The sequence below is a fragment of the Rattus norvegicus genome, chromosome 20 (assembly GCF_021556685.1).
Source record: "Rattus norvegicus strain SHRSP/BbbUtx chromosome 20, alternate assembly SHRSP_T2T, whole genome shotgun sequence".
NCBI lineage: Eukaryota > Metazoa > Chordata > Mammalia > Rodentia > Muridae > Rattus > Rattus norvegicus.
In genome coordinates, this window is record NC_141553.1 from 32831853 (window position 1) to 32851105 (window position 19253).

Below are 19253 nucleotides of genomic sequence, written 5' to 3' on the forward strand. Positions count from 1 at the left end.
ACATGCCCGTGATGGCAGCATTTGGACACTGAGGTAGAAGGACTTGTAATTTCAAAGCCAGCCAAGACGATACAGTGGCATCTTGTCTCAAAAAGAAAATCAAACTAAGCAATGTACTCAAGAATTAACATTTAATAAGAAAAAATAAGTTTTATAGCTTTATTCCCAAATGCCAATTTTATCTAAAAATAATTACTGTTTCACCACAGAATTACCAGGAAAAGCTCCTCACTCTACAGGCCTCTCAAGAGGTCCCAGTGACTCCCAGACACCTATGATAACTTGGAAAGCATGGCCCTACCCAAAGGAAGCACTAGCATGGTTCTTTTATAAGTACCGAATCTACATTAAGGTACCTGGGCCCTAAAGGAATGCTAGGTTTTGTGTTAGAAGAGAAGAATCTACATTAAGGTACCTGGGCCCTAAAGGAACGCTGGGTTTTGTTTCAGAGCTGAGGAAATTTGAATCCTGGTTTTTCAAGCATCTTAGGCAACATGAACTAGAGAACACGGAAACTAGTGGACCACAGTAAACCTGCAGACTCACTACTCATTCCTTCTGCTCTGTGTCATTTAACACGTTACTGACGAACACTGAGGCTTTTACAATAAAATATTAATAAACCAGGTGGTGATGGAAGCTGTGCATGCCTTTAATCCCAGCACTTAGGAGGCAGAGGCAAAGGCAGGCAAATCTCCAAGTTCAAGGCCAGCCTGGTCCCTAAAAACCAAAAAAAAAAAAAAAAAATTTTATTAATAACCAATATATTCATAATAAATTTGGAATGATTCTTTACCTTGTAACACTTTCATTTCACCACTGCTGTCTTTGCAACTAGCACCAGAATTACCACCGCCTTCTAACTCATCAAGATACAAACGGTAGCGGTGCCCACTCTCGTCTTCATACTCGACATTTTCATCATCAGAATCCACTTCAGGGGCCACGTAGACTACTTCAAATTCAATCTCTCCTCTCTAAAACAGGACGAACACAGAAAGTCAAGTCACTGTGCTCATAACCACAACAGAATTCTTGGTCTTTGGAAACAGGCACTGAGAGGAAGAGAGGGCAGGCACTGCTCCTGCTCAGTCAGGCAGGAGATTCTAGACGCTCGAGATGTACAAGACAGGGAGGCCATGACAGTCAGACCACGCCATGGTTCTTCTCTGTGAGGGAGTTCCTTCTATGGATCAAAGCATTCATTCACTTCAGACAAGGTCTTAGCAGAGTCGGCTGGCCTTGAATCCACACAGCCGAGGATGAGCGTCAACTCCTGATCTCCCTGTCTCCACCTCTTACGAGAAGAAGTGTTTGCCGCTATTCCTGGCCTGTCCACAGTATTTTAAAAAATCTATCAAAAATAAAAAGGATGCTTAACTATTAAATTTACAGAATCTTGGAATAAGTGTTTAGTTTAAAGACATCTTGTTTTTTACCAGCAATCTAGCAAATCCATTTAAACTGATATTAAATAAACTTTTATGTAAGGTGTCATACAAACTTTGCTAGTTCAAGAAATTGTTGTTACTGCTCCTCACTAAGAACTTCCCCCTTAAAAGAGGAAGCTATTCAGAGGCCTAAGCTAACCTCTACCTTGCCCAAACTAGACTCAAACTTGCAGTAATACTCCTGACTCAGTTTATCCAAACTAGACTACAAATGTGAGTTATACTCAGCTTCTTGGTAAGTCATAAACCTTTACCTTAAAAATTTATCTTTTTACTGAGAAACAACAGTATTATAAAGGTATTTATTTAGGAATATTGGTAATTACTGTATTTATTGTATAAAATCAAGCTTTATTGACTCTGCAGAGGATATCCCCATCTGTCTCTTCTCCTAAGTGAGAGAAGCCTTGATGACGGGTGAGGAGAACAGGCAGCTTTCCCAGAACCTAAGCAAGCAGAGAAGCTGCGGTGACGGACAGTCCTTATTCCTTTTCTACACTTGGCCACATGGGATATCCTTACTGCTATTCCTTAAGAACAACTAGATGCTCAAGTACAGAGTTACAAGCCATTTTCAGTTTAAACAAAGTCTCCAAGTTGTACCTGCCATTTACTGAGATTACAATCGCACCCGAGCCTTGTGCTTGTAACTCTGAACATCATGGTCTGTCTTTTCTAGAAAGAAAGTCTGTTGGTTCTGACTGCTACCCACTCAGGTGATGTCTTCGGTGCTCTGCTCTCCTGCGACTCCTTCTGAGGAATGTGCTGGAGGTTCTGTTTTCTTTAACACTCACCACTGCCTACCTGCAGCTCCTTACCACAGCTGCCGTTCACCCAGTTCTCATGCTACCGACAGAGTCAAACTGCGCCTAGAGAACACCACTCACACTACAGCGGCATCCCTAGATCCTTCCTTCTTAGGAGACAAGGAAACGACAGGCGCATCACGGCAATATAGGCTTTAGAGAAAAGATGCTGGCAGGAGACTCTTTCAGTCAGAAAATATAATGGAAAGGATCCTTACTTAGAACTCCTCTAGCCCAGTTTTCCTATTTAAAGTCACTAAGCTGGGCTGCAGAGAAGGTCAGTGGTTAAGGGCACTTGCTGCTCTTGCAGAGGAACCAGATTTGACTTCCAGTACCCAAATAATTAAAAATAAAAACCGTTTGTGACGGTAAACAGAGTATGTAGTAGTCTTTGGTGAAGCTCTATAGCATGTCCAGCCGTGGCCCACATGCATGTGCCCAGGATGTCTATGACCACGGCCCAACACAAACCTAAGCTGACTTAAAACACTGTGAGACTGTTTCTGCCATTGTGTGTGCGTGTGCGTGTGTGTGCGTGCGTGTGCGCGTGTGTATGTGTGCATGTGTGTGTGTGTGCGTGCATGCGTGCGTGTGTGCATGCGTGCGTGTGTGTGTGTGTGTGTGTGTGCGTGTGTGCTCACAATGCTTTGTCACAGTATCACAGGTTGGAAATTTATACCAACACAAATTTCAGGCTTAATATAAAAGACCTTTCCAAAAGAAGAGAAACCATTATCAGTGAGCCCTCCCTGTACTGAAGCTATTTACGTGATGCCACAGGGGTGGTATGTGCAGTAAGGTCTGTCACTAGAGGTGACGCTAAGCTGACTGTCCGCACACTGACATTCCACTACGGTCACTCTACACCAGTACACCACACTGACGGCCCAAACATTCTATTCCCTCAACTCTATTCCCATAGGAAGACGGAGGCTGTAAGGACATGAGATAACAAATCTGACTCTAAATGTGGATTCTTATTCTATAACTCATTTGCTATCAACTGAGCACATCCTTTGTTCTCCAGGAATTGCAGTTTCATGACTTTAATATTTACTATCATTATTTTATATTATGTATATGTGTGTTTCGCCTGTACGAATGTCTGTGCCCATGGAAGCAACAAGAGGGCTTAGGTTCAATCCTGGAACTAGAATTACAAAAGGCTATGACCGCCGTGTGGAAGCTGGGGACTGCATCTGGGTCCTCTGCAAGAGCGGCAAGTGCCCTCGGCCAATGAGCCGTCAATCTCTCCAGCCCAGCTTACCTACTTTAACTAAGAAAACTGGGCTGCACCTGTCATTCACGCTGTTGATCTTCAGTAGCTGTACCTGTCCTGTGCTGTGTTACACACATTACAGCTCCATGGCCACCGCACAGATGAGACTGCTACAGGACTCACATCATCTGTCCAAAGCTAAGTAGCTGTAGAAAGGAGCAGAGGTAACTTTTCAGCAAATATGACCAAGTGACATCTATAAGCCTCAAAGGAGAGAACACGGTCTGTAGCAGTTTTAATGACATAGGAGAATTCACCTGCTGGGAAAGTATGGTCACGGCTTCTTTGTGCTTTGTGTCCCTTAGGTTAACGCCATTTACTGCCAGAACAGCATCTCCGACATGGAGCCCTCCACACCTATCCGCAGGCTGTCCTGGATGGATCTCCGAGATGAGAATGGGGACACCGTGCTCCTTCCCACCCTGGCAACATCAAAGGAGCAGGTTACTTTAGATTCCATAAATGTTAACGTGACTGCAGGTCACCTTACACACAAGACACTGTCTTTAAAATTCATTACAATAAACAGCTCTGTAAGCATGGGGTGACATTCTACTCACTATCAGAGAGGTACCTCTGAGTACAATGACTAAGACCATATGGTTTTCTGAAATCATTATAGGCCTCAAAATTAAAACAGCCTAAACAACTACAATAGCCTCATTTTTTAAACATTAAAAACCATATATACTAGTCCTGCACAGCTCTTTCAGCCATCTGTGGTCCCTTCCAAAGCACTTTTGTCACATCTAAATTGTTATGTATTGTAGTGGTTTGAATAAGAATGGTTCCATAGGCTCCCGGGGAGTGGAACTGTTTGAACTGATTAGAAGGATTTGCAGGTGTGGCCGACTCAGAGTACTTACTCTGTGTGTTACCAGAGGTGGGCTTTGACCTTTCAAAAGCTCAAGTCAGACCCAGTGTCTATCTCTCTTGGTCTGCAGATCAGAACACAGCTCTCAGCAAATGCTGTAGTGCCATGCATGTCATGATAATGGACTAAACCTCTGAAACTATACGTATGCTCCAGTTAAATGATTTATTCTACAAGAGTTGCCTTGGTCATGATGTCTCTTCAGAGCAATAGAGGAGTGACTAAAATATGTATAATAAGACCAATTACTTTATGTATAACCAGGATACTTTTTTTTGAGACCGGGTCTCTCTATGCTCTGGCCATCCTGGAACTCAGCACGTAGACCAGTGGCCTTGAACTCACAAAGATCCACCAGGCTCTGCTCCCCAAGTGCCGGAATTAAAGGTGTGCGACATCACATCTGGCCTTAACCAGGATAAGCTTGCAAGAGAAGTATCAATTTCAGAAATCCAAAATATGATTGGTAGCTGTCACTTTACATGCTTATATATGTTATTTCTACTTTAAATTTTTTTAATTTTACATACATAGGTTTTTCTGCATGTATGTCTTTGTATCATGTTCACATCTGCTCCCAGTTGTATTAAAAACATCAAACTATACCTAAATTATGGGAAGCTTTCCTTATACACAAAAAGGGTTTATGTAAAAGTACTGCTGCTTAATTTTTGAAAAATTCAGTTATTTTGGGCTATATCCATAACAATTTGTTCCCCCAGATGACGCCCAAAAAGGGAGCCTGTTCCTACCTGACAAACACCATAGGAAATGAAAGCACGACTCACTGTAATAGAAATGCCAAGGCCTTCATGATCTTCCTTAAGGAGGAGAACTTTTCTAATTGGACCAACTCCCTGGCTTTTCTTCAAAGAGTCTTGATCCTAATTGCAGGGAAAAAAGGAAGAAAATAATCAAATTCAGGATTGAAATCAAGCAAGTAGAAACAAAAAGAACTATACAAAGAATCAACAAAACCAGGAGCTGGTGGTTCTTTGAGAAAATCAACAAGATAGATAAACCCTTGGCCAGATTGACCAGAGGGGGAGAGAGTATCCAAGTTAACAAAATCAGAAATGAAAAGGGAGACATAACAACAGAATCTGAGGAAATTGAAAAAAATCTCAGATCCTACTACAAAAGCCTATATTCAACAAAACTAGAGAATCTGGATAAAATGGACAACGTTCTAGAAAGTTAAATGAGGATCAGATAAACTATCTAAACAACCCCATAACTCCTAAAAAAATTGAAGCAGTTATTAAAAGTCTCCCAACCAAAAAAAGCCCAGGACCAGATGGGTTTAATGCAGAATTCTATCAGACCTTCATAGAAGACTTCATATCCAAACTTTTCCACAAGATAGAAACAGACAGAGCACTACCAAATTCCTTCTATGAAGCCACAATTACTCTTATACCTAAACCACATGAAGACTCAACAAAGAAAGAGAACTTCAGACCAATTTCCCTTATGAATATCGATGCCAAAATACTCAATAAAATTCTGCAAACCAAACCCAACAACACATCAAAACGACCATCCATCCTGATCAAGCAGGCTTCACCCCAGGCATGCAGGGATGGCTCAATATAGGGAAATCTGTTAACGTGATCCACTGTGTAAACAAACGCAAAGAACAAAAATACACGATCATCTCATTAGATGCTGAGAAAGCGTTTGACAAAGTTCAACACCCCTTCATGGTAAAAGTCTTTGAAAGAGCAGGAATTCAAGGCCCATGCCTAAACATAGTAAAAGCAATATACAGCAAACCAATAGGCAATATCAAACTGAATGGAGAGAAACTTGAAGCAATCCCACTAAAATCAGGGACTAGACAAGGCTGCCCACTCTCTCCCTACTTATTCAATATAATACTCAAAGTCTTAGTCAGAGCAATCAGACAACAAAAGGAAGTCAAGGGGATATAGATTGGAAAAGAAGAAGTCAAAATATCACTATTTGCAGATGATATGATAGTATACTTAAGTGACCCCAAAAGTTCCACCAGAGAACTACTAAGCCTGATAAACAACTTCAGCAAAGTGGCTGGATATAAAATTAACTTAAACAAATCAATAGCCTTCTTCTACTCAAAGGATAAACAAGATGAGAAAAAATTAGGGAAATAACACCCTTCACAACAGTCAAATAGCATAAAATACCTCAGTGTGACTCTATCCAAACAAGTGAAAGACATGTATGACAAGAACTGCAAGCCTCTGAACAAAGAAACTGAAGCTCTCAGAACATGGAAACACCTCCCATGCTCATGGAATGGCAGGATTAATATAGTAAAAATGGCCATTTTGCTGAAAGCAATCTACAGATTCAGTGCAACTCCCATCAAAATTCCAACTCAATTTTTTATAGAGTTAGAGAGCAATTTGCAAATTCATCTGGAATAACAAAAAACCCAGGATAGTGAAAACTATTCTCAACAATAAAAGAACTTCAGGGGAAATCACCATCCCTGACCACAAGCAGTATTACAGAGCAATAGTGATAAAAACTGCATGGTATTGGTACAGAGATAGACAGGTAGACCAGTGGAATAGAATTGAAGACCCAGAACTGAACCCACACACCTATGCTCTTTGACAAAAGAGCTCAAACAATCCAGTGGAAAAAAGACAGCATTTTCAACTGGAGGTCAGCATTTAGAAGAATGCAAATTGATTCATTCTTATCGCCCTGTATAAAGCTTAGGTTCAAGTGGATCAAGAAGAACCTCCACATAAAACCAGATACACTCAAACTAATAGAAGAAAAAGTGGGGAAGCATCTCGAACACATGGGCACTGGAGAAAATTTCCTGAACAAAACACCAATGGCTTACGCTCTAAGATCAAGAATCGACAAATGGGATCTCATAAAATTACAAAGTTTCTGTAAGGCAAAAGACACTGTCATTAGGACAAAACAGCAACCAACAGATTAGGAAAAGATCTTTACCAATCCTACAACTGATAGAGGGCTAATATCCAATATATACAAAGAACTCAAGAAGTTAGACTCCAGAGAGCCAACTAACCCTATTAACAATAGGGAACAGAGCTAAACAAAAAATTCTTAGCTGAACATTATCGAATGGCTGAGAAGTACCTAAAGAAATGTTCAACATCCTTAGTCATCAGGGAAATGCAAATCAAAACAACCCAGAGATTCCACCTCACACCAGTGAGAATGGCTAAGATCAAAAACTCAGGTGACAGCAGATGCTGGTGAGGATGTGGAGAGAGAGGAACACTCCTCCATTGTTGGTGGGATTGCAAACTGTTACAACCACAATGGAAATCAGTCTGGAGATTCCTCAGAAAATTGATTGTACTACCTGAGGACTCAGCTATACAACCCTGCATTTATACGCAAATGATGCTTCAATATATAACAAAGACACGCGCTCCACTATGTTCATAGCAGCCTTATGTATAATAGCCAGAAGCTGGAAAGAACCCAGATGCCCTTCAACAGAGGAATGGATACAGAAAATGTGGTACATCTACACAATGGAGTACTACTCAGCTATCAAAAACAATGACTTCATGAAATTCATAGGCAAATGGAATGAACTAGAAAATATCATCCTGAGTGAGGTAACCCAATCACAGAAGGATACACATGGTATGCACTCACTGATAAAAGTTCAAATTACCCAAGGTACAATCCACAGACCACATGAAACTCAAGAAGAAGGACAACCAAAGTGCAGATGCTTCAGTCCTTCTTAAAAGGGGGGACAAAAGTATTCATAGAAGGGGATTTGGAGCAGAGATTGATCGAATGGCTATCAGAGCCTGCCCCTCTTGGGAATCCAGCCCATATATATACAGCCACCAAACCTAGACAATATTGATGAAGCCGAGATGCATGCTGGCAGGAGCCTGATCTAGCTGTCTCCTGAGAGGCTCAGCCAGAGCATGACAAATACAGAGGCGAATCCTAGCAGCAAACCATTGAACTGAAAATGGGGTCCCCGTTGGAGGAGTTAGAAAAAGGACTGAAGGAGCTGAAGGGGCTTGCAACCCCACAAGAACAACAATACCAACCAATCAGATCTCCCAGACACTAAACCACTACCCAAAGAGTACACATGGACTGACCTCCAGCTGCGTATGTAGCAGAGGATGGCCTTGTTGGGGACCAATAAGAGAAGCCTTTGGTCCTGCCAAGGCTGGACTCCCCCCGCCCCCCACCGAGTGTAGGGGAATGTCAAGGTGGGGAGGCAGGAAGTTGGGGTGGTTTGGGAGGGGCAACACTGGGCAAGGGGGATGGGATAGGGGGACTTATGGACAGGAAACCGGGAAAGGGAATAACATTTGAAATATAAATAAAAAATATCCAATAAAAAAAAGGAAAAGAAAAAAGTATTATTCAAATAAGTAACAAAGCAAGCTGAACTCATGTTACTAACTTGCCTTTAGAAACCATTATTAATCTCCTGGTATAGATATATATTACAGCAATTAAAAGGTGAGATGAAAATGCTGATATGGTAAAATTTATAGATGATTTTTTCTACCTTTTGTCAATATATATGTTTGCATAGTAAGACATTATAAAATTACCAGGACTCAAGTAATAAGTAAGTATCTTCAAGTAATAAAGTAGTAACCATGTATCTTCACTAGAAAATACCTTTAGGGATTTATATAAATGTTATTTTTCGAACTGATAAATTTTTATCAGCTTAAACATTAATTAGTTTTTATTCCCTAGTGCTCTACAATCTACCTGTTAAAGTACCTTATTCCATTAATTGTCCTGAAAGACCCCAGCTTAGCAGCAGTAACGCCATTTTGCAAGGCTGTACTTAAGATGACTGGTTCAGGGAAAGGTTAGAACACTGAGTACACAGCGGCTGCCAAACAAGATGTGTTTGGTTGAAGGCCTGGCAACAGGAGGACTGCCGTTGAACACCTGACAATGAGAAAAGCCCCGGGAGAGGTCCCACACCCTGGTGGGGGGCCGAGTCAGCCGTTATGTTCCAAGAAGGTAGCTAAGAAACTTGCCCCCGGGCTGAACCCTTGGGGGGCCGAGTCAGTCGTTATGTTTCAGGAAGGTAGCTAGGAAACTTGCCCCCGGGCTAAACCCTTGCCATATTAGAATCCACCAATTATATCCCTGTAACCATGCATCTGCTTCTGTATGCTTGCTTCTGCTCCCCAAAATCCTATAAAAGCCCATCCTTGGTTCCGTGGGGCGCGCCAGTCCCCCGAGTGACTGAAGCGCCCGCAGGTGCCTGTGCCTGTGTATCCCGACAATAAACCAAATCCTCTTGCTGATTGCATCCTGTGGTGTCTCGGTCTGGTCTTTGGAGTTAGAGGATCTCCATCCCGAGGGAAAGTTCTCCCTGAGAGCTTTTCATTTGGTGCATTGGCCGGGAAAGGAGATCCTCCACCCAGGGACCACCGACCACCCACTGGGAGGTAAGCCGGCCGGCGTCTGTCTGTCTGTCTGATTTTGTCTCGTTCTGCCTTATTCTGTCTGTTCTGTGAGCACTCAGCCAGGTCTGTTCTGTGAGCGCTCAGCCAGGTCTGTTCTGTGAGCGCTCAGCCAGGTCTGTTCTGTGAGCGCTCAGCCAGGTTCTGTGAGCGCTCAGCCAGGTCTGTTCTGTGAGCGCTCAGCCAGGTTGTTTGGAATTTGGGCGGGACGAAGAAGGAGCTGACGAGCTCGGACTTCTCGCCCCGCAGCCCTGGAAGACGTTCCAAGGGTGTTGGGGCCCGACTTTTCGGGGCCCAATCTGGGAGAGGAGAAAGATCCGGACTAACGGCACCTCTGTGTGTATTTTTGGCTTTCAGAGGGCCCCGGACCTTTGCCACCTCCATCTGACTTTTTGCTTTCAGTTTGGTACCAAAGCCGTACAGCATGCCTGTCTGTTGTTTGTTTGACTGTTGGTGTTGTTTGTTTTCTCTGTGTTCTAATCTTCCTTAGAACTAACATGGGACAGTCCCTAACAACGCCCCTAAGTCTCACTCTTGATCATTAGAAAGACGTCCACGACCGGGCACACAACCAGTCCGTCGAGGTTAAAAAAAAAAGGAAAAGGACAGACTCTCTACACATCCGAGTGGCCCACTTTCGGAGCAGGATGGCCAGTGAATGGCACATTTAATAAGATCATTATTTTACAGGTTAAAGATCGGGTCGTCCACGGACATCCTGACCAGGTTTCTTATATTATCACTTGAGAGAGTCTCGCCTTAACCCCCCCACCCCCGGGCGAAACCCTTCGTGAACCCGAATTGGCCTCCCCTCAACCCCCAGCCTGTCCCCTCGGCCCCGCCCGGTCTGCCGGCCACGTCTTAAGAAACCTGTCCTCCTGGCAGACCCAAACTCCCCTCTCATAGATCTTCTCTCTGACAGGCCCGGCTAAAACGGAGGAGGCAGAGCCGCCGGCCAGATCAGTTGCCGGGCCACAGTCTGATAAGGGTTTCTCCCCTGTCGCAGGGAGATTACACAATAAGCGAGAGGTGATGCCAGATTTCAACCTCCCAGGCTTTCCCACCTAGACAGGGAACCGGTGGCCAGACCCAATACTGGCCGTTTTCAGCAGCTGACATTTACAATTGAAAACAACACAACCCTTCTTTCTCCAAAGATCCGGTGGCACTCACCGACCTAATAGAATCTGTTTTACTTACTCACCAGCCTACTTGGGATGACTGCCAACAGCTCTTACAGGCCCTCTTAACCTCAGAAGAAAAACAAAGAGTGTTCCTAGAGGCCAGAAAGCATGTTCTGGGAGATGATGGGCGTCCCACCCAGCTGCCTGAGGAAATTGATGCTGCATTCCCACTTAAGAGACCAAACTGAGATTTTAATACAGCTGAAGGTAAGGGACACCTACGCCTTTATCGCCAGTTGCTTCTAGCGGGTCTCCGAGGGGCTATACGACGCCCTACTAATTTGGCTCAGGTAAAACAGGTATTACAGGAAGCAGGAGAAACTCCCTCCGCCTTTCTAGAGAGATTTAAGGAGGCCTACCGTATATACACTCCCTATGACCCAGATGACCCAGGACAAATGACGAGTGTCTCTATGTCCTTCATCTGGCAGGCTGCTCCAGATATCAGGACTAAGTTACAGAGGTTAGAAAATTTGCAGGGCTATACATTACAGGATTTACTTAAAGAAGCTGAAAAGATTTTTAATAAGAGAAAGAATTGAGTCGAATCTTGGCCGCCGTAGTACAGGGCCAAGAAAGGAAGGGAGATAGGGGGGAGCTCGAAAGGGGCTGAAGCTGGATAAAGATCAATGTGGCTATTACAAAGAAAAAGGACACTGGGCCAGAGAGTGCCCCAAGAAGCCTGGCGGACCCCGAAAGCCTCGACCACGAACCTCCCTCTTGGCTCTAGATAAAGATTAGGGAGGTCAGGGCCAGGAGCCCCCCCCCCCCCCCCTGAGCCCAGGGTAACGCTTAAAGTTGGGGGACAGCTGGTTACTTTCCTGGTAGACACAGGAGCCCAGCATTCAGTCCTCACTCAAGCTTCAGGACAACTCAGCGACCAGACGGCCTGGGTACAAGGAGCTACTGGTGAGAAACAATACCGATGGACTACGGACCGCCGGGTTCAGCTGGCTACTGGTAAGGTGACCCATTCCTTCTTACATGTTCCGGACTGCCCGTACCCTCTGCTGGGCCGTGACCTGCTCACCAAACTAAAAGCACAAATTCATTTTGAGGAAAGAGGGGCCCAAATAACTGGCCCCCACGGAACTCCCCTTCAAGTTCTAACCCTATAAACCAGGATAGGACACTGGCTTGGACAGAGACTGGTGGGATGGGGTTGGCGCTCCAACAGCCCCCCTTAACTACAACTCCAGTCTCCATAAAACAATACCCCCTGTCACATGAAGCTTATCAAGGTATAAGGCCTCACATTACGAGGCTTCTAGATCAAGGCATCCTAATCCCCTGCCGGTCGCCTTAGAATACGCCTCTTCTGCCTGTTAAGAAACCCGGCACTGGAGATTATAGGCCAGTACAAGACTTGAGAAAGGTCAACAAGAGGATAGAAGATATTCATCCGACTGTTCCAAACCCTTACAATTTGCTCAGTAACTGTTCATCGATGAGAAACAGGGGTATGCTAAAGGGGTCCTAACACAAAGGTTGGGACTCTGAAAACGCCCTGTGGCCTACCTGTCTAAGAAATTGGACCCTGTGGCCTCCGGCTGGCCACCGTGCCTAAAGATGGTGGCTGCTATTGCTGTCCTGATCAAGGACGCTAGAAAATTGACTTTGGGACAGCCACTCACCATCCTAACATCCCACGCAGTGGAGGCCTTGGTAAAGCAGCCCCCAGACCGCTGGCTCTCTAATTCTCACACCAAGCCTTGTTACTGGATGCAGAACGGGTTCAGTTTGGGCCCGTAGTCGCCCTCAATCCTGCCACCTTGCTTCCTCTACCGGAGGAGGCAGAACAGCATGACTGCCTACAAATCCTCGCAGAAGTACATGGAACCAGGCCGGACCTATCGGACCAGCCTCTTCAGAATGCTGACCACACATGGTACACGGATGACAACAGCTTCTTGGCAGAGGGAGAGCAAAAGGCTGGAGCTGCGGTCACTACGGAGGACAAAGTGATTTGGGCGAAAGCCCTGCCTGCTGGTACCTCCGCACAACGGGCTGAACTCATCGCCTTGACTCAGGCGCTCAAGATGACAAAAGGTAAGAGGCTAAATGTATATACAGACAGCCGTTATGCCTTTGCCACGGCACACATCCACGGGGAGATCTACCGGAGGCGGGAGCTGCTCACATCTGAAGATAAAGATATTAAAAATAAGGCTAAAATTCTGGCCCTCTTAGAAGCCCTATTCTTGCCCAAAAGACTGAGTATTATACATTGTCCAGGACACCAGAAAGGACACAACCCAGAGGCACGAAGAAACCGGCTGGCCGATGCCACGGCGAGAGAAGCGGCCATGAGCAAACAAATCTTGCCCTTAAATAGCCCAGACCAACCCACGTCCCCACCAGTGGGACAAACCAGTTGGGTTTATGCCCATGAGGACATAGAGCTCCTAGAAAAAAAAATGGGGGCCATCTACCACCCTCAACTAAAACAGTGGGTCTACAAAGGACTTTTGAATTGATCTCCTTTTTACATAAATTAACCCATTTGGGGTTTAAGAAGATAAAAACCTTACTAGATAGGGAAGAGATAAATCTGTGTTTTTTTTTTTGAATCGGGACAAAGCGATACAAAAGGTGACTGAGAGTTACAAAGCGTGCGCTCAGGTTAACCCGGAAAGGACCATGATTGGACAAGGAGTTCGTCCTAGGGGACACCGTCCCGACATCCATTGAGAAATTGATTTTACTGAAATTAAACCAGGTATATATGGATACAAGTATCTCCTAGTGTTTGTAGACACCTTCTCAGGATGGGTCGAAGCCTTCCCCACAAAACACGAGACTACAAAAATGGTCACCAAGAAGCTCCTCGAGGAAATCTTTCCCAGGTATGACATGCCTCAAGCGTTGGGGTCGGACAACGGGCCCGCTTTCGTCTCCCAAGTAAGTCAGTTGGTGGCCAAATTGCTGGGGATTGATTAAAAATTACATTGTGCCTATAGACCCCAGAGTTCAGGTCAGGTAGAACACATAAATAGAACAATTAAGGAGACTTTATCCAAACTAACGCTTACAACTGGCTCAAAGGATTGGGTGGCCCTCCTTCCCCTAGTTCTATATCGGGCCCGGAATACCCCGGGCCCCCATGGTCTAACTCCTTTTAAAATAATATATAGAACACCACCCCCATTTGTCCATTTCTTTGATTCAAACATTGCTGATTTTGCTGACAGCCCTTCTCTGAGGGCCCATTTACAGGCCCTACAGATTGTACAGAGAGACGTCTGGAGACCTTTGGCCGCTGCTTACCAGGACAAGCTTGAACATCCGGTGGTGCCACACCTGTTCCAGATTAGAGACACCGTGTGGGTACACAGACACCAGACCAAGAATCTCGAGCCACGGTAGAAAGGACCCTACACCATCCTCCTGACTACCCCGACCGCCCTAAAGGTAGACGGAGTCTCGGCTTAGATCCACACACCACACGTCAAGACAGTCCGGTCTGAGGAATTGACTAATCACAACACTACACCCCAGACATGGAGAGTTCAGCACACTCCAAACCCCTTAAAGTTAAAACACCTACGTGGCTCCTCCTAGCCCTTTTGTGGCCTAGAGTCAGTGGGGGAATAAGCCCCCACCAGACAGAAATTTCTTGACCAAGTCGAGTGAAAGATTTCACTCAAAGTTAGCAAAAAAAAAATGGGGGAATGAAAGACCCCAGCTTAGCAGCAGTAACGCCATTTTGCAAGGCTGTACTTAAGATGACTGGTTCAGGGAAAGGTTAGAACACTGAGTACACAGCGGCTGCCAAACAAGATGTGTTTGGTTGAAGGCCTGGCAACAGGAGGACTGCCGTTGAACACCTGACAATGAGAAAAGCCCCGGGAGAGGTCCCACACCCTGGTGGGGGGCCGAGTCAGCCGTTATGTTCCAAGAAGGTAGCTAAGAAACTTGCCCCCGGGCTGAACCCTTGGGGGGCCGAGTCAGTCGTTATGTTTCAGGAAGGTAGCTAGGAAACTTGCCCCCGGGCTAAACCCTTGCCATATTAGAATCCACCAATTATATCCCTGTAACCATGCATCTGCTTCTGTATGCTTGCTTCTGCTCCCCAAAATCCTATAAAAGCCCATCCTTGGTTCCGTGGGGCGCGCCAGTCCCCCGAGTGACTGAAGCGCCCGCAGGTGCCTGTGCCTGTGTATCCCGACAATAAACCAAATCCTCTTGCTGATTGCATCCTGTGGTGTCTCGGTCTGGTCTTTGGAGTTAGAGGATCTCCATCCCAAGGGAAAGTTCTCCCTGAGAGCTTTTCAGTCCCTTTGAACTTCCTTGCCTGATTTTTAATTTTTTTAGTTCAAACCTACGATTGTTTGCAGGCCAAGCAAACTCTGCAGTGACCCCTGTCAGCTGCCTCTGGTGTCTTTGATCTTTTTCTTTCTACTAAACTCCTTTTCAACTCAGCAAGCAAATACACTCTCTGCATCTTCCAGTGATAAGATCCTGACAAACCCCACCCCAAACCCAAAGTAAACCAAGCAAAAACAGAGCCCAACCCCAGCATCCCGTCGACCTTTCTTGCTTTGTCAGTCACTCCCTTTATCTGCCACACATACTTCCTTGCCTCCCACATTACTGTGGTCACTGTGATTAAGACTTTGTCCCTAGCCTGAAATTCTCTTTATGGTCACTTGTAAAAATATTGCTGAATGCAGTGAATACTTTTTAGTCCCTATTGTACTAGAGCCCTGCATAAGGCTGACAGGGGCCAACAAACACCCTTTGAAGCCCACCTTGTTCCTCTGTTTTTCTTACACTACTTTCCCAGGTGAACTAAGCTGACTGTACCAGGAGTCTTTCTCTGTGACATTCTCTCTTCCTCCACAGTCCTCTTCTTCCTTCCTACTCCTGGCTAGTTTGTGCATGCTTCCCTTGGCTCCTGACTTCCATGATTTCAACCATATAGCTTCTCTATCATCTCTCCACTCAAGACTTCCTTCCTGAGCTCCATTCATACACCCAAGTGGATGGATTTCTTACACGTCGCAGCCGAATCTCAAACACTGCCTGTCTAGACTGATGCCATTCTCTCCTCCCACCGACCTTCATTTCCTGCACTTCCCTTATCAGCCAAAGCCAAAGTACATGTGGCTCGCCAAGCAAAGCTCCTCTGCTCTTCCTCTGCTCTCACTTCCTTAACTGTCAGCTCAGTCAAGCCCCTCAATCCAATTCTCTCCATTTACTTCCCAATGTTACTTCTCAAGCCTTTTCTCATTTTTCCCGTGGATCACCACAGTCTCTCTGACTGAGGCAGCCGGCATAATACCACACTACTGTGCTCACTATTTTATTTAAAGGCTCATAACTACCAAAGTAACTTAAGACTCCCGTATTTAATGTAAAATAACTCTGCTCTCTGGCTTCTAGTTGACTAGTTAGCTGATGTCACAAAGCTATTTGAGTATTCTTTGTCACTCTGATATGCTGCCACTGTGTCCCGCCCATAGCCTAGTTCCCAGACTTACGGGAGGGACCTCACAGTTAATATGAGCATTGGGCTCTAGAATCAGAGACCTATCTATGCACTCTGACCCTGTTCCTCACTCTATGCTATTATTCTTCTAATAATAACGTTAGTGGAGGCAGTAGATTATTCTACTGTTTATAGCTGGGGTAGTTTGAATGAGAATGGCTTGTGTATTTGAATGCTTGGTTCCCAGTAGGTAGACTGTATTAGGAGGTGTGGCCTCTTGCTTGCTCTCTGATTGCTGTCTGTAGGTCAGGATGTAAGCTCTTAGCTGTTCCAGTGCCATGCCTGCCTGCTCGCCATCGTGCTCACCATCGTGCTCACCATAGACTCACCCTGTGAAACTGACCAAGCCCGTCAAATGCTTCCTTTTGAACATAGTGCTTCACCACAGCGGCAGTAACTAACACAGAGGCCATGTTCAACTGGTATTAAAATATGTGGCCCCCTGGAGGGAAGTCTGCTTCGTATGTTAAACTGCTATCGTTAAAGTCTGTATTATCTAATAAGGATTTACCTAAGCTCCTAGACAGTGCTGGCTATGGAACAGAAAACTGAACAGATTTCAGATTCTATCCTAATTGAAGGCCAAATAAATGTAAATGTTATTTCAGACTCTGTGTTTGGAGGTAGGTACCAAAAATTCCTTTGACAACTTCTCCCAAATACAACTTACCACAGGTAAGTTTATAACAAATTTAAGCACACTCAACCATGATATATGATCTGAAATCCAGCAATATGTATTTGCTGGATAGGGCTGTTCAACGAAACACCACTCTCAGAAAACTCTGAAAAACAACCAACACTCCTTGGGTAACTGAACCCTTTAGGTATGTAACTCCTGTAATCAAGCCAAATTCCCCTTCCCCTCATTAAATAAAAGCGTCCAATACTAAGGAAGGAAAGAAAGAACAGAGAGGAGGAGATGACGGCAGGAAGAGGCTGAGTGGAAGGCAGCAGGGACATACGTGGCCTGGGGGTGCCTGCATGGGCCGCTTCAGGTCCTGGCGTCCTCTGCAGGCTCGGATGACTGTTTTGTGGCGATGCAAATGTATTTCAGCTTCTAACTGGTTCCAGAGCTTGTCATGAGCAGGTCCCTTCATATCCCGTCCCAGTAACTGTATTTGTTGGACCCTTCACATGAGTAAGAGAGAGTAGTTTAGGTTAAGCTTATATATTTGAGATAATTCAAAAGAATTACTAACACATAGCTGTATTCAACAGCTGTATTTTATAATATTTTAATTGGTAACAAAACTATACTTAGGTCCTGAAAGGGACAGATATCTTTTAAGGGAAAAAAAGCTAAACATTTTTAAAAAGAAATAAATGAGAACTCCTTTATATACTTAATTTAAGTATATCTAAGAAAACAATTGTATTGAGATTAATGGCAACATGTTTTACCTCTTGCATAAGTGAATCCAGTGCACAATTAAAGAGAAGCAGTTAGATAACACTGACCACATTAAAAACAAAAGCATCAGAAAATTTGTATTTTAAAATGATAAAAGTTATTTGCTTCATGGCTGGAGATGGCTCAGTGGTTAAGAGCACTTGAAGCTCTTGGGGAAGACCCAGGTTCGGTTCCCAGCACCCACATGATGACTCACAACCATCTGCAACTCAGGTTGTGTTTCAGAGGATCTCACCCCCTCCTCTGACCTCCGAAGGCACCGAATATACAAGGTGTATACACAGCATACACGCAAAGCACTCACCCACGTAAAATCTAAAAATCTAAGAATTAAATAAAAAAAACTTTGCTTCATCTCAATTTTTAATAGAATATTAAAATGAGTATAAAATGATTTGATACTAACACATCATCAAAGTGTGTGTCTAACTCACCTAACAAGATTAAAGCCAGAAAAAGGGGGCCAGAAAAACCCACTGAAGTCCTTACTGCTGGCTACACGAGCATCGCCTGCTGCAGAGTCAAGGCAGGGACAAGAGAAATGCACTCTCCTCGGAGGGTCAGGCATCTCGCTTAAGTGAGTAGCGGCTTGTATGTGTGGATAAGTAAGTGTGCATTAAACAATGCTGCCGACGTCAAGCCAGCGCTGTGAGCCCAGAGCTATGTATAAAAATAAGGCACAAGCAGAGCCATCCTCACACACCTGCCAGCCAGCTCCTTGTCCAAGTACTTGGCGGCCAACCTCGCCCCATAAACTTCAGCCTGGAGAACGGCTATGTGCCTGCGAAGAGCCTCGTTCTCTTTCCTTAGCAGCTTCACTTCAGCTTCAAGCCGAGCTTCTTTTACCTTTTCTGTTTTATTTGCTTCAAGTTCTCTTTCCTAGTGTAATTTTAAGAACATAATGTTATGACAATGTCTTTATGATTCTATAACCGGATTCTTAGACACATAAGCTCAGCATATAATACAAACAATGAAAACATGGAAATAGGGTTGGAATACAATGGCCTGGTCTAGTTCTTTGTTTTATTTTGTATTTTTGTGTGTGTGTGTGTGTGTGTGTGTGTGTGTGTGTGTGTGTGTGTGTGTGTTTATGTTTTACTGGGAACATCAGATCTTGATCTCCTGAAGTCTGTGAGGGAAAGGTAATGGCATGTTAACCTTCTCTAGTGTCACCCTGAGTCTGAGTACCACACTGTGTGTGGGCTATCCATGGAAGCCAGAAAACAGATTCAGGCCCTTGGAGCTGCAGTCACAGGTAGCTGTGAGCAGGCTGATGGGGATGCCGGGTCCTCTGGAAGGACAGC

At 44.6% G+C, this 19253-nt stretch overlaps 1 protein-coding gene across 2 annotated transcripts in view; it reads right to left on the minus strand.

The window, feature by feature from the left end:
* Gopc (golgi associated PDZ and coiled-coil motif containing) overlaps window positions 1-19253 on the minus strand; it is a 55681-nt gene that overhangs the window by 4586 nt on the left and 31842 nt on the right. For both annotated transcript variants that reach the window (NM_001393720.1, NM_001107631.3), the window contains 5 exon segments: window positions 797-977; window positions 3794-3958; window positions 5199-5294; window positions 17498-17663; window positions 18650-18825. In NM_001393720.1, coding sequence (NP_001380649.1) covers window positions 797-977; window positions 3794-3958; window positions 5199-5294; window positions 17498-17663; window positions 18650-18825 — 784 coding nt within the window.